The sequence below is a fragment of the Zingiber officinale genome, chromosome 2A (assembly GCF_018446385.1).
Source record: "Zingiber officinale cultivar Zhangliang chromosome 2A, Zo_v1.1, whole genome shotgun sequence".
NCBI classification, from domain to species: Eukaryota; Viridiplantae; Streptophyta; class Magnoliopsida; order Zingiberales; family Zingiberaceae; genus Zingiber; species Zingiber officinale.
Genome location: NC_055988.1, coordinates 135,113,775 through 135,137,439, shown reverse-complemented (window position 1 = coordinate 135,137,439; position 23,665 = coordinate 135,113,775). Strand labels below are relative to the sequence as shown.

Genomic DNA, 23,665 nt, shown 5'->3' with positions numbered 1-23,665 from the left:
TTATCAACGCCAACTCTAAAAAAAATTCAAAGTTGTAGAACTCAAAGCTTCTATAGGGTTTCCTACCTTGGTATCAACAAATGGAAGCTTCACTTTCATAGAACATAAAATGTCTCCAAATCCAGAATAGGTACCTATTTAATATGCCATTTCAATATAGTAATGAAGCATATTTAAAGCCTCAAGCATGTCAGTCTTTCCCTAGCACAATAATTTCCTGAAAGCCCTTTCAAGTCCCAAAAAGAAGTACAACATAGGTTACAATATTTGATACAAAATGGAGTGTGAAATAGGTTACAACAAGCCTTGCGTCTCAAATATTTAGGGTCGGATGCAACATAGGTTACAACAACTAATGCAAAGGAATCGATGAGATTATCCATCATTGGTCAATATAAAGGCTAGCAACGCTACAAAGAGGCTGAAAATAATAGTAATGACCGCAAATAACCAAATAACCCATTGTGAGGCCTTCCTTTCATGACCTGCCATCTCCACCTCCTTCAACAGCTCTCTGATCTCATCTATGTCTGAATCCTTTGCTGCATGAATCAATCTGTTCTGAACCTCATCAAGCTTGTTGAGTCTTTTGGTTCTGGATGCATCTTTGGAGGACCAAATAAAACCAGTCATCCTCCATAAAATGATACCAACATAGATTGCCACAACACAATCCACAGTATAATGGTGTCGCTCCCGGATCTCTCTCTGGGCACTATGCAAGACTAAGAACCACATCAGAATTGATGTCCAACCACCATATGCTTCCTACAACAGGAAATATAATATATTAGATTAGCATACATGTAAGATGTAACCATAAAAAATGTCCAAAAAAATCTGTAACTCAAGAGGTTAAAATTGCTTTAATTTGTAGTAACACAGCTAATTTCACGTTTATTTTAATGGCCACTTGATCAAACTTCACCAATTGGAAGAGTATAAAAGTATATTAATCTATCAAAAGATGTGAAGTACAATGGATCACATTTTTAAGTAGTTCAAGTATTTACAATTGCCACACCCTCTTAGTTTTGCTAAAGATTGATCAGTTCAAACTCTTACAGATGAATCTTTGCAAATCTCCTAGTTTACTTTGACTACTGATTTTATCAGCCTTTTCCTTTTCTTGATCAGCTAAACTCAACATTTTAGTTTACTTGGATATTTTAGTTGGATTTGTCTTCTTTCTTGTACTATGTCCAGTTTTAGAAAGGGTACTTCTTGCAATGCTAGGGGCCTTATTTACTGGGCAAAACTGCTACCCAAGAAAGTAGTTCACTAGGGAACACATATAGAAACAATTTTAAATGAACTTTGTTGGTACCTCTGTTTTATAATCTCGTGTCTCATGATTTGATATCAATAGAGATGACTATAATGCCTTCTTAAATACTTCATGATTCTTATACTAGCGACTTCAATTGTTCTGAACCATGACCTACTCATACTTAATTCTATATCCAGTTCAAATGACACTACTTTCACTCTCAAATTTGTATAATCAAAATGACTGCCATACTTTTTTTCTATTCTAATAATTTTGATATTAAATTTCCTGAGTATTGGAATGGAAATGGAACAACAATAGTGGTTATGGAATTACACTTACACAACAAGCATTTAGAATTACTCACTAATGCAGTAAATAATTTTGAATACAGATAATTTATTTTTCATGGTTTAATCTGCTTTAAAGAAATGGAATGGATATCATTGTAGATAATTTGTTAAAGGATGAAGTTGTAGGAGTAGGTAGAAAAGGGGATAGAATTATAGCCCTTAAGATAATAGTGGCGAAAGAAACTATGAACATAATTAGCGTATATGCACCACAAGTAGGATTAGATGAAGCTACCAAATCAATGTTTTGGGAGGACTTAGATGAAATATTACAAAATATTCCACCAAATGAAATGATTTTAATAGGAGGTGATCTAAATGGGCATGTTGGAGTGAAAAATGAGGAATATGATAGAGTACATGGGAGTTATGGGTTTGGAACGAGGAATGAGGAAGGGAAACTATATTAGATTTTGCAATAGCATATGATCTTATATTAGCTAATACGTTTTTTAAGAAAAGAGAAGAACACTTAGTCATATTCAAAAGTGGGAATAATAAATCGCAAATTGACTTTCTTATGGTTAGGAAGAAGGATAGAAAGATTTGTAAAGATTGCAAAGTCATCCCTGGAGAAAGCTTAACTATTCAACATAGGGTAGTAGTGTTGGATATACGCCTCAAACATAGTATCAATAAAAAGAAAATATATACAATTTCTAAAATTAAGTGGTGGAAGTTAAAGGATGGGAAACAAAATATATTTAAGGAGAAGGTAGAAGTACAAGCACAAGCATTAGGTGGAATATACAATGACTCTAATACAACATGGGATAAGATGGTATCAAAGTTGAAAATAGTAGCTAAGAGTGTACTCGGTGAGTCAAAGGGGCATGCACCACTAAGTAAAGAATCTTGGTGGTAGAATGAGAAAGTACAAGAGAAAGTGAAGGAAAAACGAATAGCTTATAAGGAATTATATATTTGTAAGAATGAGGAAAACTTAAAAAAATATACAATAATCAAGAAAGAAGCTAAGAAAGTAGTGAATGAAGCAAAAAATGAAACTTTTGAACGGTTGTATCGAAAATTGGATACAAAAGAAGGGGAAAGAGACATTTATAGAATAGATAAAGTAAGAGAAAGGAAAACAAGAGATCTTAGCCAAATAAAATGTATTAAAGATGAATGTAATAGGGTATAAATGATGGAGAAATAAAAGAGCGGTGGAAGAGATATTTTCATCAACTTTTTAATGAAGGTTTAGGTGACCAACTTAACTTAGGTAATTTAATTAGGTCAAATGAGCATAGAAATTTTAATTTTTATCGCAGAATTCAAACTTCAGAAGTAAAACAAACTTTAAATGAGATGCACAATGGAAAAACCATTGGACCAGATGATATTCCGATAGAGGTATGGAAGTGCTTAGGGAAACAAGGTATTGAATAACTTACAAAATTATTTAACATGATATTGAAAACGAAAAGAATGTCTGATCAATGGAGGATAAGTACTCTAGTTCCCTTATATAAGAACAAGGGAGACATATAAATACAAACTATAGGGTATTAAACTAATGAGTCATACTATGAAACTTTGGGAAAAGTAATGAAAAAGATTAAGGAAGGAGACCACAGTGATAGAAAATCAATTTGGGTTAATGCCGAAGGATAATAGAAGTTATACATCTCCTTAATTAATTGAAAAATATCGGAGCAAAACAAGATCTACATGGTATTCATTGACTTAGAAAAAGCTATGATAGAGTCCCAAGAGAAATTATATGGAGAATTTTAGAAAGAGAGGTGTTAGCGTAATATATTGAACTAATTAAGGATATGTATGAGGATGTAACAACCAGACTAAAGACTTGCAGAGTAATCAAGCATTTCCAATAAAGATAGGGTTACATCAAAGATCACTAAGTCCCTATCTTTTACACTAATTACGGGCGAACTCACTGCACATTCAAGACGATATTACTGTAGTGCATGTTGTTTGCAGATGATATTATTTTGGTAGATGAGACATGTGAAGGAGTAAATGCTAAGCTAGAATCTTAGAGGGAAACACTAGAAGGGAAAGGTTCTAAGCTTAGTAGATTAAAGACAGAATATATGAAATTTAAGTTTAGCAATATTAGAAGTAATGAAATAATTGTTAAGATAGAAGAGGACGAGTTGCCCAGAACCGAGAGATTTAAATATTTAGGATCATTTTTACAAAATGGAGGGATTGAGAGAGATGTCTTACATAGAATACAAGCAGGATGGGTGAAATGGAGGGGAGTGTCAGGTGTTTTATGTGACCGTAAAGTACCTCTTAAACTTAAAGGTAAGTTCTATAAAACCGCAGTTAGACCTGCTATGTTATATGGAGCTGAATGTTGGGCTATGACTCGAGCACATGAGCAGAAGATGAGAGTTGCAGAGATGAGGATGTTAAGGTGGATGTGTGGACATACGAAGATGGACAAAATAAGAAATGAGAGCATTAGAGAGAAAGTCGGAGTTGCATCTATTGAGGACAAACTCCGAGAGACACGTTTAAGATGGTACGGACATGTACTTAGACGACCAATAAATGCTCCAGTTAGGCGATGTGAAACTATGATAAACATGCATATCAAACGAGGAAGAGGAAGACCAAAAAAGACTTGGTTAGCAACAATAAAACAAGATAAAATTTATTTAAATATAGATGATGATATAATAGGAGATAGAGTTCAATGGCGTAAAAGGATTCATACAGCCGACCCCACCTAGTGGGAAAAAGCTTGGTTGTTGTTGTTGTTGTTGTTATTTAATCTGCTTTAAAAGTTCAATTATAAAAATCAATTATTATAAATCACTAGTTTTGTAAAGAAGGTAAAAATAAAGCCCACTTTTAGGAAAATATGCCCAGAGAACAAGCCTTTGGATTTTATTCTCTATGTTTTAATTTGCTTTAAAGTTTATTGTAAAGATCCATTATTACATTTCACAAGTTATGGTAAAGTAAATAAAATTAGACCCCACTTTAAGGAGAATAGGTTAGAAGAATGAGTCTTTTTTGTTCTATAAAAAAGATCCCCAAACTTTCAAGTATCATTCAACTTTAATAAGAGTCATCCGTGAGATTTTAAGTGAGATTTTCTGTTCAGCGCTGTATCAAGTGGTCTCAATACAGGTTACCATGTAAAGTAAAGAGAATATCTTCATGGTTGTATTCCCTCTGGTCAATGTCCTTCCATGAATGTTCAGTATTATCCTTTGTAGTTTGACTTTCTGACAATTTGGAACCAACTATATAAGAGACAACAAATATATTCTCAAACACAATGGAAAAAATATCAGATTGAACATACTAAAGCTAATTTGATTGAACTAAAGCCCAAGCAAGAAATTAGCTTGATCTTTGAGTCCATCGCTTTGCTTTTTTACCCAATGACAATTCGAAAAGGAAAAGGAAAAGAATGATTCAGGCATAAAGTTTGTCTCGGTAGCTTAACACATTAAGATTGACATAGTAGCACACTAGAGGACCATCCTCTATAGTTAAGAAGATTTTAGGTAACATGAAACGATATAACCCTTAAGTGTTTTCTGATGACTTGGTAATTTTGCATATAGTTTAACACCTTTCAAATTCTAAATTATCAAATCTCACACTAGCATATAATCTTTATTTTTACAATAAAGGTTTTAACTAAATAAGGAAATCAAAGGACATTTGAAGGACTTATTAGCAAAAGTTCTTGTACTGTCACCTAGACTCAATGATATCCTAAATTTGATGACTTAGCATAATGATTATAGAAAATTCAAATATGCAATGGGTATTACTTACTAGAATTGGATTGATGATGAATGGAAAACTATCTTTAAAACATAGGATGGTAGAACTACTGGTGGCAATTTGGGCTGGTAGATTTTCAATGGGTTGGGTTTGTTGGACCCTTAAACTCGACACCTTTTATATACAACAGCAACCAAGTTTTTATCCTACTAAATGGGGTCAACAAACTTGACACCTTTTATATACGAGTCAAAAATCTATAAATGCCTAGTTGACTTGACTCGATCTGTTTATTTAAAAGGATTGCACAAGTCATGTTGTTAAATGACCCTTCAATTAAATGAGTTATACATGTCATAGATGGGTCATGTGAGATGACTTGTTAATTAAATGAGTTAAGCAAGCCATAAATTCGTAACAATGTATGTGTTTAAACCATATAAATTAGAATAAAGATAACATATATAATAATAATAACTTAATAAGATATATTTATAAACTATATATTTGTTGCTTATATGGTTAACTATATGTAATAATATCGATATTAATAGGTATATTTTCAAGGGATTGCTAGATTCCAGTTCTTTACTGATTACTATTAAAATAAATATCTATATATACTAGTTAGCATGGCTGACGCATACACAACCAGACCTAACCAACTTATTTGTTGATCATAAGCGAGCTAACCTCAAACCTAAATGCACAAAATTATAGAGGGTATTTTGTCATGTCAACTTTTATCAAACCTTGGTCGTATGAATAATTAGCTCTGTCATTTGGATTTTTGAATATCCTAAGCACATTCATGATGATAATGAAACAAGTCCTAAAACCCTACAAGATAGTTCGTAGTAATCTATTTTTATGTATTTTGATATACAAGAACACACAAGATACCCACTTAGAACACATTAAATTAGGATTTGAAACCCTTCAAAATGAAAACATATTAGTCTGAAGAAGCACTCATTTTCACAACCCTTGCCTTTACCATTTTTCCATAGAGCATCTTTACAAATCCTAGCAAAGTTAGAAAAACTTTTGTTGGTCAAAGCCCAACACCGTCCAAGAAGCCTGATGCTTTCATGACTGTTTAGAGATGCTTCATTAGGAACTTTAGAACCATTATAGCTATTTTCATAAATTGTTTTGAGAAAGGAAAGCTGAATTAGATTGGCTAGCCTATACAGCCTTTTAAGAAATTAAGGAAAATGATGACTAAGGTCTTTGTTCTTAAACATGTTGACTTCTTAAAACTATTTAAGGAAGCTTATAATGCATCTGGCATACAAATGAAAGTCACTGAAAGCTATGAACGGTATCCCACTGCTTTTCATTAGTAGAAAGTTAAATGAGACACAACAATGCTACTGTAATCATAGCAAAGATTTTTTACATTACTATCTAGCTCCTAAGGCATTAATGCTACTATATATGCTCAAATGAGTTGATACTGCATTCTAACCACAAGCTCTTATTTTCAACCAGTGACAAAAATAGCTAACTGTTAAGCACTCTAGATGGTTTCAATTTCCTCCAAAATTATACTTTTATTAGAAAACACATTCTTGAAAAGGATAATAAATTCATTGATATACTAAGCTAAGTTGTGGCCACCTATCATTAGATGAATATAAGGGCAAAACGATTTGAGCATCTTAAGGATGAGTACCCACGTGTTTTGATTGTTGGATAATTTTTAAGATATTCAAAATAAGAATATGATTAGATTCACTTCACAAATATTTAAGAGTCCACGCATGTATTATTAAAACAGCATTTGAGGTTTTATAGTTGAAGAACTAAGCTCAAGTGCTTTAGCAAGACACTTTAAGATGGACAAGATAATGCACTCAAAATTTTAAATTCCATTTAATATATTATTGAAAAGTTTCAAATTGTTCAAGTAGTCAATTTTTTATAATTTATTTTATTTCTTAGAAAATAACTAGAGAATTTAAAGATTAGTTAGTTTTTTAAAAAAATCAATTAGAGTTTTTATTGGAATATCTTATTGTAAAGATATGAAAAGGGGTTACGATTTCATAAATTAGATACTTTTAACTTACTACAATTTTTCTTTTTATTCTTGACTTGACTTCTTTCCTTTGTGAAAATTTTCCTCTAATGACGTTTATTTTCTCTTTGAAATATTTATCCCCTTCTCTTCATCAATTTCATCCCTAGTTCCTGAGTGATTCGACGGTTCAATTTTGGTGTTGTGTCAATTGATATTAAAGTTGAAACCTAGTGGTTCGGTTTCGGTATTTGTTATCCCTCCATTCTTCATCATCATCATCATCATCATCATCAAGCTTCACCATCACCCTTATTCACACCTTTCCACTTCCACTATTGCTCTCCTTCTATTGGATTCTAACCAAACTTCCACACCCTCTCCTCAACTCCGTACTCTATTAACCTCCTTACTCACTTTTCAACAAACTTCAACAAATGGCACACCAACCATCTAAGGACACTAGTATGATTTGCTATTAACATAGATTACCTCGCCTAAAAAAAGAGCAAGTTAGTCCCATCTATGCAACAAAGATAGTGTCTCCTAATTTTCTTATTTGATTAATTATAGTTGAGGGTTCCACCCATTAAAAAAAAAAGTAGAAAAGAAAGAGAATTTCGATAAAAAAAAAAATAGGAACATAAAGAAAGAAAGATAAATATTGTCTACAAAATATATATAGAGAGAGAGAGAGAGGAAAAGTGAAAAAAGAAAGGAAGTTGTTTAAAAAAAAGTTGTTTACAATAGATAAAGTTGTCTAATAAATGGAAAAAAAACAAGTGTTCACAATAGAAAAGGACAAAAAGTGCAGCCCGATGCACGAAGCTACGACCATGTGGGATCCTGGGGAAGGATCCATGGTACATAGTCTTACCCTCCTCTTTGCAAGAGGTTGTTTCCATGACTCAAACCCTGACCTTTAGGTCACAAAGCAATAACTTTACCATTGCGCCAAGGCTCCCCTTCTCACAATAAAAAAGGACAAAGGAAGAAATTTGTAAAAAAGAATCCATAAGAAAGAGAGATTCAATAAAAAACGAGTAAAAAAGAAAAGAGAGAGTTACTATGTAAAATACCGAAGAAGGGCGAATAACCATAAGGGAATTTTCAGAAATTTTCTGAGAATTTTTCGGAGCTCATATGACGAGTTTAAGGGGATCAAATATTGGGCCCCGGGAAAGCTTGTTTAAGCTACCCCATTTAAGCGAGAAAAAGTTTAAATTTTCTTTTTTTTCTTTTCCTTTTCTTTTTCTCCTCCCCGTTGTCGTGTCGTGCCCGATTCCTCTTCGGCTCCTCCACCCGACGGCGTCGTTCCGTCGCTTCTCCTCCCACGCGGACAAAAAGGGTGGCCAAAGGGGAAGTCGGGCACTTCTTCTCCCGACCTCCACAATTCTCCTCACCTCTGCCCCGATTTTCCCCTCTTCTGATCTCTGCGCGCCGACGTCGACCCCCGACCGCCTGCCCTAATTCCTCGTCGCCTTCTCCACCCGACGGCACCAACACCCGCAGACGCCTCGATCCCTCTGCCCTAGCACCGGCAGCCGACCGCCTCTCCTGTGCCCTAGTTTTGGTTCAGAGCCACCCAATCGCCGGAGTGGAGGGTGTTCAAGACTCCGGGGGAAAACTAGCCACAACCGAAACCTTCTTCTCTCAAATCTTCCCGACTCTGTGTCCTAGTGCTGTCGGTTCTTCTCTATCTCTCTGGTTGACGGCGATAGGATTTGGGAGGTAAGTGTTCTACACCTAATTGATGAGTGGGTATCCATCTAGTGCTTTCGCTAGATCCATGATCAACACCGGTGATTTAAGAGAAGACGTAACGAAAGCTATTTGTTGCTAGATTGTAACAGTTAATAGATTTCTGGATTGATTTCCTTATCTCCTTTTTACTCCGGGCAGTGGGGAGGTGTCCAGCAAGAGCTGTGGTTTTCCTGGTATTTCCAGCAGCTCACCTGGTGTTAGCAGCAACAGCGGCTGTGAATTGAGGTAAGGTGTAGGAATTTGATACATGTTGTAGATGATTTCTAGATAGGATAGCAAGAAATGTTAACTTAGGTTTATGTTTTGAATTAGGTATGATTTGGATTATGATTAATGAGGGTTAATGACTAGATTGAATTAGGTTTGAGGATTTGATTTAGCTATTTAACTTATAAGTAATTAGCTAAATCTGTATGTTATGATTTACAGGATTTTGATTCGAGACGTGCGTCTCGACGTGGGATCTTTCGAATACGATCTCCATTTTTGAGGCGGGTACTCTGACTTATCTCTTTTGATATGTCATGTTGATATGCTTAGTAAATTTTTAACAAGTAGTAATAATTATGTTTATATCTGCATCGGTATGTCATTATTTGTTTCCGAGCTTGTTTTGTTTATTACCTGTTTAGCATTCATGCCCCTGTTTATTCTTTATGTTATAGAGGTAGTGACATGCCATGCCTTATGATATACTGGACTGGTTAGATACCGTACCTGACCTGTGTACCTAGATCATATTATTTGATCCATGTATTTTGGTACATGTTTCATGGAGGTAGATATGGTCAGGATCTTCATTCTTTGTGTCATGCACCATCTCGCATAATTGCATGCTAAGCGATTGACAGCTCCATTATTGTTGAGCACATCGCCAGTTACATGGATCTGCACACACAACCACTCATGGGTTAGTGATATATTAGGCAAGGTCTGTGACATTTATGCTCTGTTAGACTCCGCTAGTCCACTCATGGGTAGTAGTGACGCAACGTGATAATCGGCAGACAGATTTGCTCTGTTTGGCTCCGTTAATCCGCTCATGGGTAGTGTGACGCAGCGTGGTAGCCGGAGGGATCCCTCCTCTGGACTGGCTCAGGGAGATGAGAGCATTGAGCTCCCCTACTTATGATTTGGGATAGGAGGATAGGTGTACTCCGACAGCATCTTGTCCATTCGGTCACTCATCAGGAGCAGTGATGGCAGAATGCACAGTTGTCATAACCCTACCCACTCGATCTCACTATCGTGTGTGAGATGGCTGACTGGCGTCAGGGGTGACCAGGACATGTCATTTGCATCATATGCATTATTGCATTTATTGCTTGTGTTTGCTGCACTTATTTGTTACATATTGGATGGATGCATATGATTGACATGCATACAGGGACATGTTATTTTCGGTCTGACGACCTATCCTGATAGGAGGTGCTGGTGAGTATAGCTTCTCCCTTTTTCTTTCAATTTTGCATTGTATATTATCTCAGGAGACTGTACGCATATTTATTACTATTAGTTATAGTTTGTTATGCATGTCAACTTGGTATCCGCTGAGGAGTTGACTCACCCCGTTGATATTACCATTTCAGGTTGATGCTGTCGGGAGGTTCCAGTCGCTAGTCCCCCATCACTTCGTGTCGCGATGATTTTTGGTTTACGGACTTGGGTTCCTTGTTTGTGTTGATATACTATGTTGATTTATATACTTGTGATGTTGGATTGTACTCGAGGATTTTATCAACTTCTAGTCTACTGCATTTGTTTTTTTTTTCCGCTGCATTGTTTTCTCTGTTGTGTTTTGCGTTTTCCGTTGTGTAGTGGAGTAGGTGATTTTCAAATATAAACTGTGTGGTTGTGTCAGCTAGAGGCTGAAATATATAAACTACGTGATTGTTGAGTTGTATTTTATTATTATTGTTCCGGCCGTGTTGGCCGAGGTATATGTGACCCAGAGGGCTTTGTAGTAAAGTCTCAGATTGTCACCCGTACAGGAGAGATGCCGGCGAAATTTCTTCTGGCAGAGACTACCTGGGACGTGACATGCTAAAAAAAAGGATAAAAAAAAAGTTGGATTGCACCTATTGAAGAAAAACACATATTTAAAATGGTACTAACACGCATTTAGGAGCCCAATAAATGTCCTAGTTAGGCAATATCGAACCATGAAAAAATAAGCACATTAATAGAAGAAGAGGGATAACAAAGAAGACTTAGCTAGGTATATAAAACTGAATTAAATTATTTAAATATAGATGAAGATATAGTAGAAAACTGAACCCAATGAGTAGAAGGATCTAAAGAGCCAACCCCAGTGGGATAAAGGCTTAATTGTTGTTGTACAATCACAATACTATTCATAACAAAAAAATTATATATATATATATATATATATATATTCTTTTTATTAGTGCAGTCATCATCTAATAAAAAGGAATATCATTATTCGCATCTTTTCTTTGCGTTTTAATTTATTTATCATCATATTCTCATGAATTATATTTATCGCATTATTTTATTTTATAATTATCAATATATATCAATATTTTAAGTCAGCATTATGAGAGAAACTTCCCCATTTACCACTAAATACTTGAGAGTATATACTTTAGGAGAGAGGGATACCAACAACATAGTATGCATGTAAATGACGAGCTTAATTTTAAAAACCACCTAACTAATTATTCCTACACTTATAATTCTATGAATACCATGCAAACTCATTCACAGTCAAATTATTTCATATCTACAACAGTATTAATTATATTTATGAAAATAATAATTATTTTACATCTATAAATGTTAGAACAAACTACCTGTATTTTTTATGATAGAATGAACCCTAATGAATTTCATGATTGATTAAACAATATTAAAAATTATTTTACTAATATGACATGACTTTCATAGATGTACTAAAATTTATTAGTTATATGTTTAGACCATTAGAGATTAATACAGATAAGAACCCATTAAACATTTGCATAAAATGAAAAAACATTAGATAGAAGATATGTTCCATCAAACTTTAAGACAAAACTACATTATAAATATATAAACACAAAGCAATTGCCCTTTAGCCAAACTTGACAACAACATCTCAAGGTGTTAGTTCACTTCCTAAACTTTTAGATAAAATAAAAGAATTTTGCACAAATAAACCTCATAATAACTCAGTCTTAAGGAAGTTCTCAATTAGGGTTTTAAAACAAGTTTATTTTTTGTTCAATAAAAAAATCCCCTAAACCTTTCCATTAAGATTTTCTTGAGTAATAAGTCTTTTTTTTATAAGTTTACAAAACGACGATTAAACCTGCTATGTTATATGGAGATGAATGTTGGACTATGACTCTAGTACATGAGCAAAAATGAGAATTTTAAAGTGAATATACGGACATACAAGGATTGACAAGGTAAGAAATGAAAATATTAGAAAAAAAATCGGGATTGTACTTATTGAGGAAAAACATCTGGAGACATGTTTAAGATGGTACGAACATGTACTTAAACGACCAATAAATACTCCTGTTAGGCGATGTGAAATTATAACAAATATGTACATCAAACGAGGAAGACCAAAAAAGACTTGATTAACAACAATAAAATTTGATAAAATTTATTTAAATATAAATAATGATAATATGATATAGTAGGGGATAGAACCCAATAACATAGAAGAATCCATATAGCCGACCTCACTTAGTAGGATAAGGCTTGGTTATTGTTGGTTGTTGTTAATAAGTCATTTTTGTGAATTTTACTCTATAAAATTTTCATCCTTGTTGTTGCATCACTCCATAGTTTACAACTTTGCATGGTGAAATGGTAAACCCCAAAGCCAACCTCCTCCCCTCATAAACAAATTCAAGGAGTAAGTTATAAGTTTGTTTCCTATATGACACCAATTGATAAAATATTAGATGTTATTTCATAAATAAAGTATAGAATATTATGATTGAACAACCTATCCATTTTCTTGATAGTTCACCCTTTGGGTTAAGGCATCACTCTTTAAATCCTCTCCCAAACAAAAGTTCCAAGTACTAATTTGAACAATTGTAATGCCACCACTGTGAAAATTAGCAATGTCACATTTTGAAACACGACATAAACCAAGTGATATATTTTCAAAAAAAAATAAATAACAAGAGTAAAACCTATATGAAATTCTATGGTATCAATAGCTTCAATAAGGGCCTAAAGTTATTTGAGTGTTATTAAATATAGGGTTGGGAAAGAAATATTTCCTTAAATATTAGAATGATTTAGGTTTAATATTTATTTCAAGGTAGTGTCTCTGTAGTTTCCACTGCATTGCTCAAAAGCTTTATCTAGTTGATGTGTAAATTTAACTTTCAAATCTAACACTGAGGTGTTCAAGGATCTTTCAAATAGTCAATTGTTTTCTACAAAACCTATGGTCATGAAGTGATATCATAGAGAACTTCAACTTTCTGCATCTGTGGGATTTCTTTACAATTGAGCTAATGAATTTTCACTTCCCATTGCATCCTTTACTGCAAATGTGTTCAACACAAAACAAGGACCCAATGACATTACAGCAACACACAAATGAACATTTTAAACTTCAAAACAATGACATATGGGGAATTCTGTGTTTTTCATGTGCACCATCTTTCTTGAACAAAAAAAAAGAGTAACAGGAAATAAACCAGTCCAGTGTATTTCCTACCCCATGAAAGGTGGATATGTATTTTTGGAACAATAGGCAAAATGCAAACATAATTTAAAATAATTAAATAGATCAGAAGCAACATTATAAATAAAAATAAGTGCCAAGAATAGATCAAAAATAAAAGGATGTATTACAATAATGACATCAGATGAAACCATCATCTGGTCTAAGTTGACTTAGTCATTCCATCAGCAAGTTGATAAAGATAAAGATAAAAATAAAAACACTGTAGCTTAAAACCTTGATCATGACAATCCATACGTCCCAGGAATCAAAATACTTTGAATCTATCACATACTACCATAAAAAAAGAAGGTTCAACTATCATATAATCATGTTGGTTGAAAAAAAAAATTACTTGGAAAGGGTGTTAAGTACCATCCATGCCATAGCAGTAAGTACAGCAACAAGCATATGACCACTATACAACAGGTCATTACAGCCACCACTAGCTCTCTTCAATAATTTGTACCATGAACCTCCATCTGAAATAGTAGGCCTCAGTATGTCTATAAGAAAGCTCATCCTTCCCCAGTTAGGTCGATACTCACTGGGATATTCACCAACAGTCGCTAAAAGAAAAGCAAAAAAATACAATGAAAATCCTAGGCATTGGATTTAAGGAAATAAATTCAACACTTCTCTAATCTTGATTGAACTAACCATAAGGCATATCAGCTCGTATTAGCTTGTGAATGGCATCAGAATCAGAAGCATATGGGATATAGAATTTCTGTGCCCAAGGATGTGGATAATAAGGTACTGAAAATCGAACTGCAGCACACCAAGGTCGGACTGATGGAATAATTGTAGAAGCAAATGTTATAGCCCGAAGAAGACGTCCTATCGCCATGGTGAACATATATCTTGCAGCAAGACCAAGACCAGGGGCTTTAACAGAGTTGAAAACCACAGAGAAAGCCAACATCACAAACAGCATTAGGTAATGATGAAGCCCAATGATATCTGCTCTTAGCAAATGTACCACAACCCGTGGAAGTTTCTCATTCAGGAATAAAAGAAACCACTGGCCAGTATCAGGTAGAGGAGGTGAAGATCTGCCAATTAAAAGTACTACTTAGATGAACTTAACATAGCACCAAAATAAGCGTCCTCCAATAAATTATTGAAACATCTATTATTTCAGGAATTGAAACATCTCAAAACAATTGTATCCAAACATTATGGTGATTTCTCTACATTTCACAGAGCAGAAACTAGGTTTTCTTGCAAGTTGTCCTTTAATAGTTGGGTTGTAAAGCAAATGTTACTCTGGAAGAAAAGGTCCGCCGGCATAGTGATGGAAAAGAAAAGATGTCCAACTATTCTAAATAAGTAGTTATTGCATAGAGTGTAACCATGGCATGAACAATGTCTTCAGAGTTTATAGCACACTTACTGTACTTTTGCATGAAAAACTGAACAAACTCAATAGAGAGACAAAGCTTCAAATGCCTGAAATAGAAGATCTCTGCATACAATCCAAATCTTATTGGAGATGGCAAGGTAAATACTAGAGAATTGTTAAAAACGGTTTAGCATTGCTTATTTAGATAAAAGCCTCAAAAACTTTGGGGAGGAAAGAAGCTGTGATTGACAATTACAACATGCATAACATTTTGTTGGATTGTGAATGGTCTTCTTGTCTTTTTTATCAAAAAAGAAGAAAAAAAGAAAAGATTATGCTAATGACGCAGTCTCTTACACTTACCGAAATGAGAAGTAGCAAGCATGCTTTATGCAGACATATATAAAATTAGGCGACTCAGAACCAAGCAAACATGTAAGGAAAGCCATAGCGGTTGCACTCCAACAAATATATCATCAAGTCTCTGTTTTCCAAAATGTAGCTCAAGTCTATGGCGGCATATTTGACGAAAATTAGAATCCTTAGTGCCTTGGAAAGAAAGGCATCGATATATAGAGCTATCCTACAAATTAGGTAATCACATTGAGCCATTTCCATCAAAACATCGGCAGGAAATAGCATCGGAAGACCCAAAATCACAAGATTAAAACTGTGAGAGCTTTTAGATATGTTTCAAGGAATACTTATGCCAATCGAGTCCGAGTACGGCGGTAACGAATCGTACGGATAGAGCCTCCCAAAGAAAAGCGGCGAGCATGAAGAGCATGGAAGCGAGGAAAGGGATCGCAGAACGGATCTCCAGCTGCCAGTGCGAGTAGAAGGGTGCGCGCACCGCGGCAGAGAGGGCCAGCGCCACCCACAACGCCGGCTGGAGCCGCGCGTGCCACGACGGGGAGACGTAACGGAGGTAGTCGAGCGCTACATACGAGATCGCCACGAGGCCGAGACCGTGCTTGGTTCTCGGCATCGCCGCCGAACAAGTACTGCTTGAGGGGAAGTGTTCGATCTGTAGCGGGGGAGGAAAAATGCAGCAGAACTCAGGAGCGAGGACACAAGGGAGAGAATGGGAGACGAACACGGCCTGATTTGTAAATGTGAGTTGGGCCCGTCCATTTTGTACGTATCGCCAAATCATTTAAGTGGATTTATTAAAATTTAACCAATTAAAGTTAATCCAGATGGACTGACATGTCTAAGTCCACGATCCATGTCGGTGCATCAGAAATTCAGGATGCGTTTGATTTATGCATATTTTTTTTAAAATATATATTTTTTTTAAAAATAAAAAATGATTTTTAATTATTCTTTATTTTTTCAAAAAATATTATTTATTTTTAAAAAAAATAAAAAAAAAAAAAGAAAATATAAATCAAATACTATTTTTCAATTTAAAAATGAAAATAAAAAATATGTAAACCAAACCCACCCTTAAATTTTTTAATTTTTTATGAATTTTAACAAAATATATATATATATATATATATATATATATATATATATTCAACTTTTTCATATATTTTAACAAGCATATGGACTTATCCGTCTGAACCTTAATTTAAACTTAAATATTTTAATAGTTTTTATAGTTTTTTTATTTATTGACAAATTCATGAATTGACTCTTCTAATTTGTAATCCATTTTAAATTGGATTAGATTGGATTTAAGATTTTTTTTAGTTTATTAAGATGGTAGATTGGTCTTGTCCCATCATATAATAGATTTTTAATAAATTGTCCTGTTTCATCACAGATTGATCCATCGAATCATGCTAGATTTTTGTCCCAAAATCAAACTAAACGCTATTTTTCAAAAGTTCAACGGAATTACTTTCCTTTTAAATCGAATGAACTTTTGTATTTAATTTTAAAGAGTTATTTCTTGCTCATTTGTAAATAGAAATTAATTTTATTAAGTTATACCATTCAAAATTTTAAATAAAACAAATTAATTAAATCGTTCCATAGAAAAATTGAGTGAAAAAAAAATATATTTTTCATGAGATACATACTTGACCATCAACCAGCAACTTTTTTGTTCCAAAAACTAAAAGGGCACCTTTGACTATCGTTTTACAACTAAAGTCAAATAAATAGTCATTTAAGGTAAACTATCCAAATCCTTGGACCAAATTTTAAGATTTAGATGGCAGAAGTTATTATAATATGTAAAAGTTAATTCTAATTTTTTATCATAGTATTATTATTTTATATTCATTTTATTTATTGGAGAGTGATAATTTAGTTAAAACAATATTTAATGAGTAAAATAAACTAAGAAAACTTCATGACATTCATTACATTTCAAATGAGTATTATTTGATCATAATCGATTATATAGAAGTTAGTAAGTAACTGCTACAACGTGTAGCAATTGCTTGCTAGCTTCTACAATAATATCATTATTTTTATATTGATTTTGCTTAACATTTCAAGAAGCAAAACAAATTAAGGGACTCCATGACACCTTCTATATTTCAAATAAACATTGTCTGATTACGATTGGTTGTGTAGAAGTTAGCAGATAGCTGTTACAATGTATAGCAGCTAGTCTGATATTGATTTTGTTTATCTGAGAGTGATAACTGTTAGGACACGTATGACCTAAAGGGGGTGAATAGCTTTATTCGCTTCTTCAACTTGATGTTGCAGTTGAAACTTGAAGTGAAAACTCCACAATGCTAACACTTGAATTTTACTTGATATTCACCTTTTTGAGGTGAATAATCCAAGGGTCCACTTCTCGCACTCATAGTTCTACTATAAATATCTCCTTCTCGAAAACTTTTCGGAGACAGAGAAGCCTCGTACAAACTATTCTTACAAGAACACAACAAGAAAACGAGAATGCAAAGACAAATATAATCGAAAACCACTTTACAACAATGAATTTTGTTTTGCTTACTCTTTTCTTGCTTTGAATTGTCTCTTGGTGATAGGAAATGCATCAACATTTGTCTCTCAAATCCTCAAAAACTGGCTACTGCAAAACATCATGAAACCCTTTTCTAGATATTGTCTTGGGCTAGAAAACACCTCACAATCAATTAGTCTTACCCCAATCAATTATCATGTCAAATCGATCATTCAAAACATACATAATGGTTCTTTTTGCCTGTCCAATTGATTGATGAGTCATATCAATTGATTGACAGTTTCTAATCAATTGACTCAATCGATTCAGAAACTTTTTGTTCTCGAGAAAAGCACTCCAACCAATTAGTTTAATGGATTGAATCCTACCGAATCAATTACCCCAATTGATTTCATCACCTTCTGTGATGTTGTAAGAAATCGACCAATCAATCGATTGTCCAATCGATTCTGGGGCATACTGTGCTCCCGAATAAGGTCTTCAATCGATTGCACCAATCGATTGGTTTAGGCCAATCGATTATATCGATCAATTACTATAATTGATTGCCCAACCCTAAGCTCTGATCCGAGTTTAGGGTTCCTTTGTCTAACACTAAAATTAGTTGTGACTTGTTGGGATTTTCCGTTGCCTAACATTCAATCAACCTTGACCTACTAGATGTTTGGCACCAAATGTAAGATCAACCTTGGACCCACTTGGACGTTTTTACAACTTCCTATTGGATTTTTTATCACCAAGTGTCTGGTCAACCTTTGACCCACTTGGACTTTTCTCTTGCCAACTTTCTCGTTGGACTTTCTCTTGCCCAACCTCAGTTAAGACCTAATCTTTAGTTAAGACATCCATTACCTATTTTCCATCTAGGTCTTCCACTACCTAGCTTCGATGGGACTTCCATTGCCTAGTTCCCAACTAGGTATTTACATTGTCTAACCTCTAGTTAGGACCTTTCGTTACCTAGTTCCCAACTAGGTCTTCCACTACCTAGTACTGCTAAGACTTTTCATTGTCTAACCTTCAGTTAAGACTTTAAGTTAGACTTTCCTAGTCAAGTATCTAGTCCTTTCTTGACCTATTTAACTTTCCTTTCACGTATTGTAAAACATTGAAACTTAAGCTTAAGTCAACCCAAGCTTAGTCAAACTAGTCAACATTGACTCGAGGACGATTACACCAACAATCTCCCCCTTTTTGATGTTTAACAATATGCTTAAGTTAGGATAAGCCATTAGCCCAATTTTATCTTTATCCCAAGCCAAAACATGAATGAGGATTTCCTAACTTCAACTTATAGGATTGTAGACACATAAGAGGGGGTGAATCATGTGATTTAAAAAACTTATATTTTATGAACTTTAAAAAAAAAAGTGTGAGTGTGCAGTGGAAGAAAATAGAAAATAACACGCATTCGATTTTACTTGGTTCGGAGCCTTCGGAGACTCCTACTCCAAGACTTAGGTAATTTGGACCTTTTCGATTGGTAATCCACTAATCAAGGAATCTAGTGCAAAGAACAAGGAAGTGTAACAACCTATACTTCCTTGCAATAATGTAAATAACTAAAAATAATCATTACCAACATAAGGATGAGGAAATTGTTGGCTCGAGTGTTGGCGTTGGTCTGCCGACAGTGGTCGGATGTAGCTGAGTAGTAGTATAGCAATGCAACGTTAGAGCAATCGAACGATCAAGAATAAATGTAGAAGAGTTGTAGAAAATTATTATTTCAGCCTCTGCTTGAAGCCCTCTTTTAAAGAGTATTGGAAGCGCCTCCCGCTCCAAGGGTCTAGGGTGCCTCTAATAGCGCTTATCTGATCCACTACCTCCGATTTTTATTCGCATGAGGGGATCTCCAATAGCTTTGAGGCACCTCCAAGTCGCTCTAGGGTGTCTTTAATGAGCTCCAGGGCGCCTCCCCGTAGTGAAACATTATCCTTAAATCTTATTTGCGCGAGGACACCTCTATCATATCCAGTGCGCCTCCATCTTGCTCTGAGGTGCCTCCTCGTAGCTTTGAGGCTCCTCGAACAATGTTCATCCGAGACTCACTTATGTATTTTCGCTCCTGCAAAATACGTTAGTCTAATCAATAAAGGTATCCTGTAAAACAGAGTTAGTACAATAAAAAAATAATATTATTAATTAGATCCTATCTTATCAAGATCAGGATCTAATCATGGTCCAAAGTAAACACATACCCCGAGGTTGATTTACTGTTATCCCTATCTGATTGGAAGTCCGAATCCGTGTAACCTACAGGGAGTAAATCATCCGTCTGGTAAACCAGCATATAATCTCTAGTTCTTCTCAGGTACTTTAATATATGCTTTACAGCAGTCCAATATTCCTGTCCTGGATTATTTTGGCATCTGCTAACCATGCCCACGGTAAAATAGATATCCGATCTCGTACATAGCATTTCATACATTACGCTTCCTATGGCCGAAGCATAAGGAACTGTCTTCATGTCCTCTATCTCCTTTAATGTCTTAGGATACATCTCTTTAGATAAAGGTACTCCATGCCGAAAAGGTAGAAAACCTTTCTTGGAGTTTTGCATGCTAAAATGAGCTAGGATAGAATCGATGTACGAAGCTTGGGATAAGCACAACATCCTTTTCTTGCGATTCCTTATTACTTTAATCCCAAGAATATGTCCACATTCTCCCAAGTCCTTCATATCAAACTGCTTGGACAACAATACCCTTACGTTTGACAACACTTTGACATTGTTGCCAATGAGCAAAATGTCATCTACGTATAGTACAAGAAATACCACAATGTTTCCGTCACTTTTCTTGTATACACAAGACTCATCTGGACACTGAATGAATCCATAAGACTGGATCACTTCATCAAACCGGATGTTCCAAGATCTCGAAGCTTGCTTCAGTCCATAAATGGACCGATTGAACTTGCATACAAGATACTCTTTGCCCTTCGCAATGAATCCCTCTAGTTGCTTCATATGGATGTTTTCTTCAAGACTTCCGTTAAGGAAAGTTGTCTTGACATCCATTTACCAAATCTCATAATCCATATGAGTGACAATAGATAAAAGAATCCGGATAGACTTGAGCATGACTACCGGCGAAAAGGTTTCTTCATAATCGATTCCCTCTTTCTGAGTATACTCTTTTGCAACAAGACTTGCTTTGAAGGTTTCCACCTTCCCATTTATCCCTCTTTTTCTTTTGTAGACTCATTTACATCCAATGGCTTTTACACCATTTGGTGGTTCTACAAACTCCCAGACCTGATTAGAGTACAAAGATTTTATTTCAGAGTTCATTGCATTTTGCCAAGATGCTACATCTTTATCTTGGAGTGCTTCATCATATGTCTAGGGATCAGGTTCATGTTCGCCAGAGATCAAGTCCGAAGACTCTCCAAAAAACATGAATCTATCAGGTTGCCTAACAACCCTCCCACTACGACGAGACACTACTTATAATTGTGCATCATTTGTGACACGTGTTGTAGTTTCTTGTGGTATCTCATATAATTGTACCGTTGGTACTAAAGTAGACATGTCTTCTCTTATTTTCTCAAGAACAATTTTACTCATGGGATTATGGTTCATTACATAGTCCTCTTCTAAAATCGGGCATTGGTGCTAACAATGACTTTCTGATCTTTAGGACTATAAAATAAACCACCTTTCGTTCCTTTAGGATAACCCACAAACAAGCGAACTTCTGTATGTGATTCCAACTTATCAGCGTCTCCCTTTAGCACATGTGTTGGACTACCCCAAATCTGAATGTGTTTCAAATTAGGCTTACGCCTATTCCACAATTCTGTGGGAGTAGAGGGTACTGACTTAGAAGGTACCAGGTTCAGAATTTACACTGCCGTTTCCAGAGCATATCCCCAAAATGAATTTGGTAATTCTGAATAACTCATCATTGATCTAGTCATTTTCATAAGAGTCATATTCCTTCGTTCTGCCACACTATTCTGTTGGGTGTACCAAGTGCAAACAATTGTGATTGAATTTCGATATCTGATAAGTAACTCCTAAACTCTCCTAAGAGGTACTCGCCACCACGATCAGACCGTAGTGTCTTGATACTTTTACTATGACGTTTCTCCACATCAGTCTTATACTCTTTGAACTTATCAAAGCACTCAGACTTGCGGTGCATCAAGTAAATGTACTCATATCTCGAATAGTCGTCTATAAAAGAGATAAAATATTTGAAACCACCTCTCACCTGGATAGTCATAGGTCCACATAAATCAAAATGAACCATTTCCAACACTTTTTTGGCTCTATATCCCTTGGCCTTAAAAGGTCTCTTGGTTATTTTTCCTTCTAAGCAAGACTTGCAGGTTGGAAAGTTTTCCACCACCAATGAACCCAAAGGTCCATTGACTATTAGCCTTTGAATCCTACTCAAGTTAATATGACCAAGCCTTAGATGCCAAAGATATGTTTGGTTCATTTCCGAAGGTTGCTTTCTCTTATTAGAATTAGAAGATGTGTTATTAATTTTCATTTGTTGCGTCATGGGAGTTATTGGATTTAGAGTGTATAAATTTTCAACCAACGTACCAGAACAGATAATCACCCTATTTTTCTTGATAACTACTTTATCATCAAAAGAAACAGAATATTCATCCATAAATAATTTAGAAACTGAAATCAAGTTCTTTCTAAAAGATGGTACGTAAAGACAATTTCTCAAAATCAAAGTTTTATTCCTATCGAAAGATAATAAAACATCTCCCACTACAATAGCCGCCACTCTCGTATCATTGCCCATGTAGATGGTGATTTCTCCTTCATGTAGTCGTCGGGTTTCCTAGAACCCCTGCAATAAATTACAGACATGATCAATGACTCCTGTATCTACACACCAGGTACTGGTAGATAACACCACTAAACATGTTTCGACAACTAATGAATAAGATACACCTTCATTGTTCTCGTTTCTGCGAGGATAGTCCAAGTTTTGTTTCCAATTAATATAAATGGGGCCAGTAAGTTTGTTTTCTTTTAAAATAATATCGAGAAGATTGAAAGCCATTTTGAAATCCTAAGAATCATAAAATAAGATATTTGGTCAAAACTTTAGAATTTAAAATAATATTGATCCCTCAAACAATATAATTTAAATTCACCAACACCTCAAAATACCATGAATTTAGTATGCCACGATAGTGTAAACGTATACTAATTCAAACATTTGTAAGAGGAGGTTTTACCCATTAATTTTATTATCTTGTTAACCTAACTTTATGACAAATAAAATTAATAATTGGTTTATCTTCGGTCACACAAAATAATAGCAGTGACTCTGATGGGGAGGATAATATTAAATGCGCTTAAGTGTATATCATTACTTGATATTTAGTCCATTAATTAGGATTGTGCCCCTTCAGATGGAGAAGATCACACAAAACTAAATAATTTCCTATAATCATCCATAGAGGAAGTTTGATCTAGTGATCTGCAAACAAACTCATCCGATGTGGAGGAAGGCACTTAAAGCCAACGCCCAAGTTTGAATGCATCACTTACAAACTAGTAATGGAGACCGCAGAATTTAAATAAATAATTCCTCCCCCACTTAGTGATTTAAAATCGAGGAA

The 23,665-nt window shown here is 34.8% G+C and overlaps 1 protein-coding gene across 2 annotated transcripts; it reads right to left on the bottom strand.

The window, feature by feature from the left end:
• Positions 1-202: 202 nt before the first annotated feature.
• Positions 203-16,279, bottom strand: LOC122042387 (protein PHLOEM UNLOADING MODULATOR-like). Of its 2 annotated transcripts, none has more exons than XM_042602485.1 (4): positions 15,876-16,279; positions 14,487-14,881; positions 14,202-14,395; positions 203-768 (listed from the first exon to the last, which is right to left on the bottom strand). In XM_042602485.1, exons 1-4 carry the CDS (start codon positions 16,157-16,159, stop codon positions 376-378), a joined length of 1,266 nt encoding a protein of 421 aa, XP_042458419.1. In that variant the 5' UTR covers positions 16,160-16,279; the 3' UTR covers positions 203-375. The 2 variants fall into 2 exon arrangements, with proteins under 2 accessions (XP_042458419.1, XP_042458421.1); XM_042602487.1 differs by lacking the exon at positions 15,876-16,279 and adding an exon at positions 15,535-15,785.
• Between the last annotated feature and the right edge of the window lie 7,386 nt (positions 16,280-23,665).

Bases quoted from the DNA above. Each gene is read 5' to 3' on its own strand.
- LOC122042387 (XM_042602485.1), bottom strand. From the start codon at position 16,159: ATGCCGAGAACCAAGCACGGTCTCGGCCTCGTGGCGATCTCGTATGTA. The intron at 14,396-14,486 runs GTTAGTTCAATC...CTTTTCTTTTAG, and splicing joins ACGAGCTGATATGCCTTATG to CGACTGTTGGTGAATATCCC. The intron at 769-14,201 runs GTACTTAACACC...TTCCTGTTGTAG, and splicing joins TTACTGCTATGGCATGGATG to GAAGCATATGGTGGTTGGAC.